Here is a 13,653-nt window from a genome sequence, read left to right as displayed (position 1 = left end):
ATACCATCTACCAACCAGCAGGTGGCGGTGCTGCATCGTTATTTTCTCTCTCATTACTCAAATAACTCCTATAAGGTAACTTCCAGACCTTAATTTTCTTAATGTATGTTCAAAGCATTTTTGATATATTTCAAAAATTCTCTTTATTTCAATGCAAAAATCCTTTATTGATCTTGAAAGGATGAATGTCAAAAAATCTAATTCCTTTATAACATAGAAGCTGCTACCATGTTTTGTCCCTAAGCATTTAACTTTTACATGTATGCTTTCTTTCTATCAGTGCTGTGAACTAAATCCACAGGAGTGATTCTTCATCCATCTTTAATGTTAAGCTGTCTGGATCATCCATATCTGCCCTCAGTGTCTGATCAGGTCCAGGACAGGCAGTGTCTTCCTACTTTGACAAATGGGCAGCGTGTCTGATGGATTGGTGGGTAAATAACCTATATTTAGAGAGCCCCAAAACAGAGTCAGCATCGTGAAAAATATTGGGTTCTCCAAGCTATGTTGGGAGCTAGTGTGTCTTTATCACCTTTGAACAAATTAGCTTTTAAATGTGTTTACTCCAAATGTAATACATTGTGTTTATTGTGGGGGTTTTTGTGCTGATGGTGCTAAACTAAGAGTTACGTACTGCGGTTGGGTTATGGTTTATCGAGGTCGAAAAGGTTATGCTTCTATGTAATAAGTTAAAATAAGACTTATGCTCAGGGAATGAGACAAAGGGTAAACTGATTTTATTATTTTTGGTGGCAACACTGAAAACCCAAGCTGTGGTCTCAGCAGAGAAGTACGATTATAACATTTAATCACAGGGCCCTATCGCTGAGCTTCGCAAGCTTCTCGCCTCGAGGTTTGATTTACCCGCCCTCTTCCTGAGGAAAAATCTCATTCACTAGACGGATTGCCAAGCAGCTCCCTCTGACTAGCCTCTATAAATCATTCTTTAATCAGAGGCCTGTGAGATTGGGCGCAGACACCAGCGGGAGCGCCACTGTGACATCTCAACTCCTCCCCATGTGTCTTTGCAGTCCTGAGAGTTTTTACCCTTCACTGTTTCCCCACCTTGGGCCTTGTCTGGATTTCTACCAGTCATCAGAAAAAAACTAAGAAAGATGACCACACACCAGTCCTCCAACTTTCTCTGCTACAAGGCAAGTTGTGCCAGCAGAGATCAGTTCAGATAAAAAACTCTCCTGGATAAGAATATTTCAAGGGGGTCTAAAAGTTGTGGTCTTATACTGTAACAGGATGTATTTGGATAATGATGGGTTGGTCTACAAAAAAATATATATATATATTGTAATTTGTTCATGACTACTGAGTTAAACTTTACAGTTTAAAAAAAAAGTGCAGCCACCTTATGTGTGTGTCTTACAATGATTTTCAGCTATTAATAGTTTATTTGAACAATCCTGATACATTATATATGTTTAATGATTTTAGAAATACAGCAAATTAGTGCAAAAGCTTTAATTTATTGCAAATTATATTGAAACCAGTTTGGGGTCTTCATTTTCTTGGAATGTATAACACCTTTATCTATCCAACCAGAACCTTCCCTCTAACCCAAGTCTATCTTAGACTGGAAGTTAAGAAAGGAAGTTAAGTGTCACTATCCACATTAACTTTATGTAAAAGAAATAAGTTGCATTTGAAAAATATATGCAAATCCAATTTGCGCTTGGTGGGGAAGAAAATAGTTTGATGATGAATGATGATGAGACAAACATCAGATTATCTGGCAAAAGAAACAGAAAGTATTGTTGGAGATGCTATTATGTGAGGGGATAGGATCACTGTACCAGGTCTGGCATAACAGATGTTTTCAGAAGTCATTAACGCTTTCAAACCAAAGATTACCGTACCAAGCAAAGTGCTGAGGGTTTCTTTCGGTATTTTGCACTAAGTGAAGATTGATAGCTCCTCACATATTGAACTCCTGATCAAAACGTCAGATATGGTTGAAACTTGATCTTTGTCAGATTTTCTTAAGCATCATAGAGAGGATTCTGACCAGCTGTCTCATTGTGTGGTGTAGAGGCTGCAGCGCCTCAGACTGAAAGAAAGAGAGAAGAGCAGTGAGGACAGCAGAGAGGATCACCAGGGCTCCTCTTCCCTCCATTAAAGACATTTAATCCCAGCGCTGTGTGTCCCAATCCCATAACATCATCAATGACCCCTCACACCCCCACCATGGACTGTTCTCCCTGCTGCCCTCTGGAAAGAGGCTTCTCATCAGGTCCAACAGGTTCTGCAACAGCTTTTTCCCTGATGCAATCAGACTGTAGGACTGCTGAACTCTAAAGGGGATTCTGCATCACAGTTGCAACATTATTTTACTATGTGCTGAACTTTTATAGTCCTTTTAAATAGGACACAACTCAGTGTTCTAATACATTTTGCACCATATGTACTTTGCAATGCACTAAACCTTTTCACATTAATTCCTTTTTGCACCATTATTTTTAGACTGGTTTCTTTTCTCCTACACTCCTGTTTACATTCTGATTTCTGCTGAACTTTATAACTGGGAATGTTCATTTCACTGTTTTACTGTTGTGAGCTACTCAGTACACTGTTGTAAGTTGTATGCAACAGAATTTTTTTCTAGTATACACTCTGTGCACACAAAATGACATAAAAATGTGTTTAAGTATAACATTGTTCTGCTGAACAATTCTGGACCATACCAGAAAATCTAACAAAATGTATAATTTACCATTACTAATCAACATCTAAAAAGAATTATCCCAAATTGTTATTTTTCATGTCAAAGTGAGGACATTCCTTGCAATTTTCTGTAGGATATTTGTCCAAATATTATGAAATCTTCATGTTTGTAATTATCAAATTTTCCAGATGATCATTTATGGTTATCTATGAAATGATAATGTTGAATTAAAGGTGAAACAATCATCACCTAAATCTGCCATGCAATTTGACTATAAAAGGCTGTCTGTCATAAGCAGCTTTATATCTGCAAGAGGGTTTGCCAGTTCTGCCCAAAATAGTCCAATTAGCAAGTATGCACCAAATGCTGCCAATTTAATTAGCTACAAAGAGTAATAAACTGAAGTTTAAAAAAGGAAAACTCCCAAAAACAAAACATTTAGTGTGATGAATTAATTCTCACCACATAATCCTTTAATGTGGCTGTTTTGGAGCTTCACAGAACTTAACTCTACTGAATGTTGTGTGCTACTATGTATGGTAAAATCTGCCTATGAGCTGATGTTGTGTGAGCTAACATAATGTAGTTTTTATTTTTTTTAGTTGTCCCCCAGATAACCCACTATGTATATCTTCTGTATATAAGTCATAAGTTAATGTGCCCCTTTGGCTGATGTCTTCCGTAATGTTTTTGGCTTGTGAAAAGCACCAGCAGGACCAGGGGAAAATAACTCCACTAAAGGCAGAAACAAAAAACAGCCAAGAGGAAACATAAGTATAAAAAACAGAATCTAACTAAAATCATTGCCAAAGTAAAACCGAATCATAAAGTGTTTTGATATTTTATCTTTTCTCTCTTCTTCTGATATATCTTTTAACAAAGAATATAACACAGAGCTTCAAGAATCAGGACAACTGTTTACAATCTTAAACAATTGGGTTACGTCACTCCTGACACAGAGACAGCATCAGAGGCTTAAGACTGATCTGCCCTGATATTTGGCCTTAATTGTCAATTTCACTCATCTGTCTAACTCTGCCCAGTCTCTAATTATCACTCATCTTATCCACCCGTTTCTGTTCCTTTATATTTGGTCCAGCCCAGCTATTGACGCCAGATCATTGTTTGTTTTCTGTTTGTTTTTTGGTTTATTTCTAAAGTTCATGTCTTTGTTCCTGGGTGCCAGTGGGTTGAGAGGTTTTGTGTTTGTCTCTTCTTCTGATCCTGTTCTGGCCCTTCTGCACGCATGGAAGGAAGGTTGAGTTCCTAGAAGGAGACCAGTTTGAAGTCTTGCAAAAATCTTGGTACCAGGTTTTGTCTCTGTTCCCTCAACCCCAGAGCCTGCCTGTATGCGTCTGTGAGTGTCAGTCTGGGCACGCTTCTGGACTCTCTGGAACTCTGAACCAGCCTGAGCGCACTGTGGATTCCGTTTCTGTCTGTTCCTGTGTGGATCAGAACTTCTAATCGAGCTGAGGACTCCTGGATCTCAGAACTGTCCGGTTCTGACCTTGATCGGTCTCCTGTCAGCTCTCTGTGGTTGTTGCATTGATCGGGGACACCCTGGGCAGCTCTGTGCTGGATCCCCTTTTGGAGTCCATCAGATGGAGCCTGCTTTCCACACAGAGAATGGACTGAACTGTTAAACCAGGTAAGTAACTCACTTTTATAATCATCTCCTGTCAGATGATTGGGTCACTTACCTGTGTTTCTCCCTCCAGAGATTGGGCGGTGCCCTGCCCCGCTTTCCCCACCATTGCTGCAGATCCACAGATCCGCAGCCCGTTTCTGTTCTGTTTCAGTGCTGTTTTGTTTTAATAAACACTTTGAACTTTCCTACTGACGGTCTCGGTTTGAATACTGGATCCATCTAGCCTGTTTCATGACAGTTGGTCCAAATTCCCGTTTTATATGAGAGTACAGTATTTACTTCTGGAGAAAAAGTGGAGAGCCACAGAATCCAGTCTTCCATAGTCCTAAGGTTTCCACTAATGGGGAGTGTTGGCCTAGTGGTTAGAGCAGTGCGCCTGTGCTCTGAGAAGGTTGCAAGTACCCGGTTTGATAACCACAGCCTGCAGCCTGGGTCCCTGAGCAAGACCCTGAACATCACACTGCTCCCCAGGCGCCGCACAATGGCAGCCCAAGGCAAGGGGATGGGTTAAATGCAGATAGTGAATTTTGTTGCTTTCTACTTGTGGCATTGTAGTGACAATAAAGTTGAATAATATTCTATTCTGCTTAGTTATGTCACCTGCTGCTGTTGATCCTCTAAGGTCTTATTTTCCAGTAGTATGTGACACCTGCTGATTAAAGTGTAAATACTAGTTTTGACTGACCAGCAAACTCGCCTAAACACCAAGAAAGTATTGTTACTGGAAGATAAGGGACATTAAACCATTTAAATTAAGTTAAAGGCCACTATAATGTTCAATACAAAGACATGCTTTCAGTAAGCAAGAGTTTGCATTCAAACCCTTGTTTTATGTTGTTTCTTTTCGATCTAATGTAATATTCTAACTTTGATTAGTGTGTATAAATTGAAATAAATGTACCTTTAAATCATGTTTGACATAAACATGAAGGTATTTCACATTTAGCTAAGGGGGAAATTAATGGTTATCATTGTGTCTCCTGCTTCTTCATTATGATGTTGATGTAAATATTTTTTATTTTAAAATATTATTCTTTGTTGAGCTAAAGTTTAGGTGATTGTTTTGCATCAGCTCTGAACATCAACGAAAATAACCAAGATAAGATACTTTATTTATTTTTTTACTCCACAGTGCTCTGACGTCACAGTATTGAAATGTTTTTGCGCCACTCGGATGGTTTGGAGCCCCCAGTCCCCGCATGTTTCTACAGCGTGCGCTCCTGCAGTCTCCCTGTCGTGCGTAATGATCACGGAGACCTTCAGGAGTTTTAAAGGAGGATGTCGCCTTCCAAGTCAACACAAAGTGACCTGACAAATTCCCTGGCGGTGAACTGAGAGGATGGGAATGTGAATTTATGGATCATTGGATATATAGATCCCCGCGCCGTAGATGATGGAAATATTGGGTTATCAATGTATCTGAAGGTCTGTATTCTTTTGGGATCAATTACCAGCTGTGTCGTTTAAAAGGGTAAAGTAGTTAGAAAGGATGGGACGCCTAGTCAGTTAACAGCCTAAACCATGAACTGTTTATCTAAATGGAGAGATGGCATGCGTGCTCATCTTCAGTCGACTTTTCCCCTTTTCGCACCGGCTCAGAGGAACATCATTTTGCATCGTATCTCTTTTTCTTTCGTTTTTGTGTTATTGTGCGCTTTTTCCTGGAGGTGCTGTCATGCAAAAGTCAGATGATCCAACACCCAGCTGTCTGCGAACTGCTGGAGCGAAACTGCGCCTTCAGAAACCACTCACCTGTCTCTCTCCGCTGGACGCAAGAAAGCGCAGCGCCGCTGATGAGGCATCGCAGCCGCAAGGCGAGCAAAGACGCTCTGCAGCCGTCAGGGACAATACCCCCAGTCCCCCGATGAGTCACCTAAAGTTCGGTAATAAAAAGTTACCAAACGCCATCATAGTTGGGGTTAAAAAGGGAGGAACAAGGGCGGTTCTGGAGTTTATTAGAATTCATCCGGACGTCCGAGCAGCTGGGACCGAAACTCATTTCTTTGATAGAAATTATGACAGAGGTCTGGAGTGGTACAGGTAAGGACACATTTAACGAAACCACAATTTATCATTAAGCGTAAACAGACGCCAAAGTGAGAGGAAAATGAGTTAGACACTTAAGAATTATCACTTTAGAGCCACGTCTTAAAGAACAGAATAGAAAATCCCTTTATTGTCCCACAATGGAGAAATTCTGATGTTTACACTGCAAATTGAAATCTAAAGAAGTCATATTTTCTTGCAATAAGTCCTTTTTCTCTTGAATTGAGGAGGTAAGTGAGACACTTTGCCAATGAAACAAGAAAATTAACATTTAAAATAAGAAATAACACAATTGCCTTGTCTTATTTCAAGTACATATTATCTAATTATCTTATATTAAGAGTAAAAACACTAATTCCATTGGCAAATTATCTTAATTACCTATACAAATTAATGGTAAATACACTTAGTTAACGACATTTTTTGCAGGATACAGCAGCAAAAAGATTTTATATTTATATATATATATATATATATATATATATATATATATATATATATATATATATATATATATATATATATATATATATATATATATATATATATATATATGTATATATATATATATATGTATATATATATGTATATGTATATATATTTATATAGCCCAGTTAACCAATCAGATTTTACTGACAGACACGTTTTCTTGTTTTCTAAGCTCTATTCCAATTTAGATATTTTTATTATAAAACCTAAACCCAAAGCAATGTTTTACAGGCTCTTTGGAAGATATATTGCTGCATATTTGCTGAAAATTGCGTGAGTTTTATTTATTTATTTATCTATTTCTCTTCCGATTAATGTATAGGGAAAAATTTTATTTCAGGACAATGACTATAATTAAACATAATTATACGAAAAAAAATATTTGGTAGCATATATGCCATGAAGTTTTCAAGTTTAACCAATAATGCAGATGTCATGATGTCAGAATTTCAGGACCCCTTTACTCCAATACTAAATCAGCGTTCTGCCATAAACCATATTTTGCACCAGCAGCTGATTCTCTTACAGTTAAACTAGCAGCATAAAAAAGAAACCCATCTATTTCAAACAAAAGTAGGTCCTTTTTTGTATTCATAGGTTTTATACGGACTTTCTACAAATGCATATCCCTTAGTTAATATGTCAATTATCTATATCCAGAAGGTATCTACTTATTAGACTTCACAACAAAGCTTAGATTTTATATATACCTAATAGTCTTCTCCAACTTCACCTATGCTTTTTTTTATTTATTTTATTGTTTTTGCAGTAAATATATTGGTAAAATGTTTGTGTTTAACTAATTTATGAGATTGACCAAAGACCTAATGCACGTCACTTTAAATGTTTAAGGTAGCCATGTTTATTTAGTTTTTAATTTGTGAGTAGGCTGAACCTAACATTGCACAAGCTGGATTGTCGCTGGATCTTAGTTTTCTCACAACAAATCCATCTTGAAGACTCCCAGTAATAAGTACATTTACTCACCAGCGGGTGGGACCAATGTCATGCCAGCAGTGTTTTTTGGGGCGGGACCTTTAGGAATGACGACAGTCAGAAGGGTGATGTCGAAGCAAACATGGCTATACTGGAAGACTCACCTGTCCATACCCCAGCTGACTCGATTTTAGCTAAAATAGCGACAATTTCTCATTTAAAAAAGGAGGAAAGAATAGATTTCTGTGCTTTTCTCCCGACAGGCTTTGGAAAAAGTATGATTTATCAGCTAACTCTGCTAGATATGAAAACACTCAAGAAGCAGCAGACAAATCCAATTGCGATGCCACGATTGGCTGAAAGCGTATTATGGAAGGCAGCTACTAGCTGGCACATTACCCAATAAGCTCAAAGTTTTGTATTAAATGTCCCTCCTTTACACTGACAGACTGAACAGCAGCCATCCCAGATTGATAACATAGAACTCAATTCAGTTCTACACATATCAATCTGGCTACTGAGAGATTCGGCTGAACCCCCAGTCGTCCTAGAAAGAAGCCTGCTCACACTGAGCATGGTTCTGCTGGAGATATCTTACTGTTACAAAGGTGTTTTCCTCTCCACTGTTGCTGCATGCATGTTCAGTGAAAGCAGAGTCAACAACACAAAGAAAGTGGATGTTTACTGTTGCTACGCACTCCTCAAGGAGAAGCAGATCCTGCAAATTCAATAACTCAATGCAATCAAATGTGTTTATTTAGATAGAAAACCTTAAATGTCTGTAATTTGATTTAATTGTCTCTGTAAAGGTGCTTTGAGATGGATTTTTATGAATTGGTGCTGTATAAAACAAATGACTCAAACTGAATTAAATTGAGATCCTAGAATAGTCCTAACTAACTTTCTGATCCCATACTTTGTTCTTTCTTTTCTCCTTTAGGCCTCTATGTGTCATTAACATTGGGAAGTGGGTGAAAATATTTAGTAAGGGACATTCTCTTAAGTCACTGAGTCAGCGCCTTTTTATAGGAGTTTTATTGCCATTGCCATTACCTGCAAGGGACTGAACCCTGCTTATACTGGCAGAACACAGACCCACTTTATTTGTAATTGGTCATCATATCCCAGCTGTGCAGTGTCTTTTTAAAAAGTTATAAACAGGAAAGATGAAAAAATAGGATGTTAGTGATATATCTTTTTATTTTTATCTTGGTAAGACCCTATTATTAGGCTGTTTCTTAGTCAAAACATGAAACATACCTTTAGGTATTCAGTTATTATCATTACAAACTGAAACATATTTTGTTTGTTAAAAACAGTGATATAAATGGAGTCAAGCAACGAAACATTCTCATCTAATTTTGAATAAATATATCTTTAAGGATTTGCTACCTAGTAGTCTTACGGGATATGTGTATACAATAATTATGGGCTGAAAGTATCTCCACTAATTGGCTCTCTTCAGGATGGTTGGCAGCTGAAGCCCTTTTATCTCAGACAGATGTGATCCCAAAGGCCATTACTGTAGTTTGAGTGTCAGCTGTCAAAACAGTTAAAAGGTCAGAAGAAGAATGTTTCCTAAATAAAGCAGCTGTTTCATTAATGAAGTCCAATTTATTGTTGGGATTCTTCTCATTCTAAATCTGTAACTGAGGGTGCTGTGTGCATGTTTTGTTTTAAGCAATATCTAAACAAAAGAACAAAGATCCCTGCAGTGAAATTGCCAAGCATCAGATGGTGGCTTGCCTGGCCAAGTCTTAGCAGTGCTAAATGCCGTGGTGCAAAAGCAGCCTGGCCAGGTCCTCCTTTGGAGAACAAATAAAAGCACATTTTAAGAAGGTAAACAGAATTGTATTTTCTGAACCTTTTGTAAAAATCTCTCTGTATGCCCTTAATTATCTACAATTTTTTTTCCAGCTGCTCAGTTTTCCATAAAATCTAAGGTTGTTTCTGAATAAATTTCCAAACAGTTTACATAAGGCATATAGTATAGTATAGTATAGTATAGTATAGTATAGTATAGTATAGTATAGTATAGTATAGTATAGTATAGTATAGTATAGTATAGTATAGTATAGTATAGTATAGTATAGTATAGTATAGTATACTCTTAGTTTTGTTGCTCTTCATTGTGTTAATGTGATTTTTTTTGAAGATTTTATCACAGTTTTACTCTCACCACGTGTGACAAGGATCTTCAACTGCAGTCTTGTGTCCTTCAGGTTTTAGATGTCAACCTGCAATAACATAGTGTATTCAAATGGAATGATGTTCTGCATGAGCTAATAACTAGTGTATCTCATTTGTATGTATTAAAAAGAAGGCAGTATCTAAAACATGCATGTGTTAGGGGTTTTAAAACTGATTTTTGACGTGTCTCTTTTATGACATTTGCACCATGGGTAATTATGCATCCTTCACTCTGGAATAATGGCCTTAAAGATCAACCAGGACAGCTATGGTATTAAAATGACTTGAAGAGGTCTTCTGGGATGCAGGGAACTCTTTATTGATACCAATTACCCATTGCATTAAGTCATTTGTTGCATTGCACTCTGCAGTCATGGCTGTTTAAGCACATTCTGTCCCTCAAATGCTTCGGTTCCAAGAGGATCTCAGCAAAAAACAAGAGGAATGAACAGTCCAGAATCCCGACTGCCAAGATCAGGTCCTTTTCACATTGAAACTGGTGAAAAAATTCACATTAGTTTGAAAAGATTCTTAACAGAAAACATAATGTATGCCTAAAAGTTTTAAAAAGGTAACCAAACATTTCCTTGGCTTTAATTGAAATTTGATTAAACGTTATTAAGTGAGGATTGATGATCTTATTAAATTGAAATTCACCAATATAAATCTAAAAACATAGTCTGATGATAGTCATAGAACTTTGCTTTTCCATTAAATTATTTGATATGGTTTTTTGTATTGTTACTAGACCAAAATCAGTGTGTCTTGTGCAATAAAGGATATTTGTTTGACAGTTAAACGTTTTATTCATATAATCAGACATTATAAAAGAATCAAGCAAAACATTTTTGCAGCTTTTCAATGTAACTCTTTTCTCAACTGAGAGCCGAATACGGAGTTCCTCTTTAGAAAAATATAAGTAATGTAAGCAAATGACAGCAAATTCCTCAATTTGAATGTTTTATGTCACAAATACACACTTTATGTCATTCAAATTCATATTGAGCAAAAATAACTGACTTGAAAAAAATCTTTTTTGTAAAAAACAAAAACAAATAATTGGCTGTCCCCCTATCTAATCGAAGGAATAGCACTGCCATTATATGTTTTCCTTCTCTCTTTCTAACTGTCGCATCATCAATGCCTAATTGAGCCAAAACCTGCCTGGTTTGATTTATAGTCTAGGTGCTTTTGTTACCTTATGGATGAGCCTGTGTTGGATTCTTGCAGTAATCCTGGTTTTCCTTGTTATTTCTGTGAATCGTCCTCCCTCTTTTAGGTTTTCTTATTCTCAGATCTTTAAAAATTTATTTTTAACTCTTTACAGGCTGATACATGTAAATGATTTTGTCACTCAGTATTTTTTTTTTTTCTTTTCATTTTGACATCATGTGAGATCTTTAGGGTAGTTCAAGTTGCCAGGCAAGGTCTATTTCAGTGATTTCTTGATTTAGCTCATCAGATTTATAAGGCTTGGGTGGGCTGTGTGAAACTTAAATAGGCCCAGCTTGGTTGAAATTCACCATATTCAGTTATGTGATTCGTATCTGAAAATAAAATTGTTATGTGCAAAAATAAAAGTATTAATCTAGAAATTGTCCCATTAAAATGTTTAATTTTAGTTATTATAAGCAGCAATCCAAACTAATAGAACAGATTGAGTGGACGTTCCTGACACCTTCTTTAATGTACCAACGTGGCCTAGTTTTGGAACCCAGAAGTAACCTCTTTTATATAAATGTTCAGACTGTATTCATGGTGATTTATTGCTCTTGAGCAGTTCTGGGCTGATGCACAGGAAAGCTGTCTACGACACAAATCTCAAGCGACAACAACCCACTTTGAGTATGCTTCATTTACATTAAGTAACTGGGTTTATGCTCAAACTGGTGTTAAGTTTGACTAGCTTTTGCTTTTCGCTCTCTGTGTTCTTGCACCAGATGTATAATTTATACTATTTACTTGTTTAAACATTTTATTCTTGGTGGAGATTTTTGCAGATTTGAACAGGAGTGTTATTTAGCAATGAAAAGGCCAGTCATTGTTACTGCTCTGTTTGTTAGAAAAAAATGCATATGTGACTTGAAATTTTGCAATGTTCTTTACTTTCTCTTTTATTTCAGAAGTTTAATGCCAAGGACCCTTGAAAGCCAAGTGACGATGGAGAAGACACCAAGCTACTTTGTGACCAAAGAGGCTCCGCGCCGGATCTCTGCCATGTCCAAGGAAACTAAGCTCATAGTGGTGGTCCGTGACCCTGTCACTCGAGCAATATCAGATTACACTCAGACTTTATCCAAAACCCCAGACCTGCCAAGCTTCCAGGATCTGGCCTTCAAAAACCAGAGCATGGGCATTGTTGACATGTCCTGGAATGCCATCCGAATCGGACTGTATGCTCTACACCTGGAGAACTGGCTGCGTTACTTCCCTCTGGCTCAGATTCACTTTGTCAGTGGAGAGCGTCTTATCACGGACCCGGCTGGGGAGCTGGCCAGGGTGCAAGACTTCCTCGGACTGAAGCGCATTGTCACCGACAAACATTTCTATTTCAACCGCACAAAGGGCTTCCCTTGCCTTAAAAAGCCAGAGAGTAGCGCTTCACCTCGCTGCCTGGGAAAGTCTAAGGGCAGAACTCACGTGCAGATCAACAGGGAAGCTATTGAGCAACTTCGAGACTTTTACAGGCCTTATAATGTTAAGTTTTATGAAATGGTGGGCCATGACTTTAAATGGGAGTAGATGTTTTACTTTGTTTTTTTACATGGAAAAGTTACAGTAGATAAAAACTGTCTGCACAGCAATGCTAAAATGTCACATGTTTTCATGTAAATAACAATGTTCTAAGACATATAACCAATGCAAGTCAGTTCAAAAACTAATTACAATCTTTTCAGGAATAAAATAAAATACAAAAAAAAACTCACCATCATATAATTGGAGATGTTACTTCACTATATATTGGAGAAAATATGAAGCAACAAAACTGGTAAAAGATGAGAAGAAACTTTGTCAGGTAAGATACCAAAAGGTCAAAAGTAACATTTAAAGAACAGCAGAACTTTCTGGCCATTAGTGGAAACTATGTGTTTGGTATAAAAACAACGTCCTAAAAACTAAAAAAAAACACCATATTAATAGTGAAGCATGGTAGTGGTAGCATCATGCTTTGGGGATGTTTCTCTTCAGCTGACACTATGGTGTTAATCATGATGGAAGGAATCATAATCAGCACCAAATAAAAGTAACCTTTGATAAATAGCCTTTAGATATCTACTGAAATAAAGGATATATGAAGGATAGAATGGCCCAACTGGAGCCCAGATCTGAAACCCTGACAATCTTAAAGGAATAGTACACCCAAAACATGATTAGCCTTCATTTTCTACTCACCCCCATGCTGAACAACACTCTGGAGTACTTTTTTGATATCTCAAATGCATCTGGAGATCTGGGAGGCTTCTTGCTGTCTGCTGACATTCAAATAATGGAGGTCTACGGTGCCCGAGGCAGAAAGGTCCATAAAAGTCCACAAAAAACGTGTCAATATTCCTCCATACTGCTCATCCAATGTATTCCAAGTGTCCTCAGTGGGTAGCGTCCATAATTTACAGTAGTGTATAGGATTTCCTAAAAGCGCGTTCACGAGTCTACGGAAACCGCGGCAGAC

General features: G+C 37.5%; 1 protein-coding gene across 1 annotated transcript; it reads left to right on the top strand.

Annotated features, from left to right (window-relative positions):
- Positions 1-5,516: 5,516 nt before the first annotated feature.
- Positions 5,517-13,099, top strand: LOC119793709 (heparan sulfate glucosamine 3-O-sulfotransferase 2-like). The gene is made up of 2 exons (XM_038300939.1): positions 5,517-6,362; positions 12,107-13,099. Exons 1-2 carry the CDS (start codon positions 5,869-5,871, stop codon positions 12,723-12,725), a joined length of 1,113 nt encoding a protein of 370 aa, XP_038156867.1. The 5' UTR covers positions 5,517-5,868; the 3' UTR covers positions 12,726-13,099.
- Positions 13,100-13,653: the final 554 nt, after the last annotated feature.

Source organism: Cyprinodon tularosa, unplaced genomic scaffold (assembly GCF_016077235.1).
Source record: "Cyprinodon tularosa strain WSP-4 unplaced genomic scaffold, ASM1607723v1 ctg46, whole genome shotgun sequence".
In the NCBI taxonomy this organism is placed as follows: Eukaryota; Metazoa; Chordata; class Actinopteri; order Cyprinodontiformes; family Cyprinodontidae; genus Cyprinodon; species Cyprinodon tularosa.
Note: the sequence above shows the minus strand (reverse complement) of the source record. Positions and strands in the feature narration are given on the sequence as shown.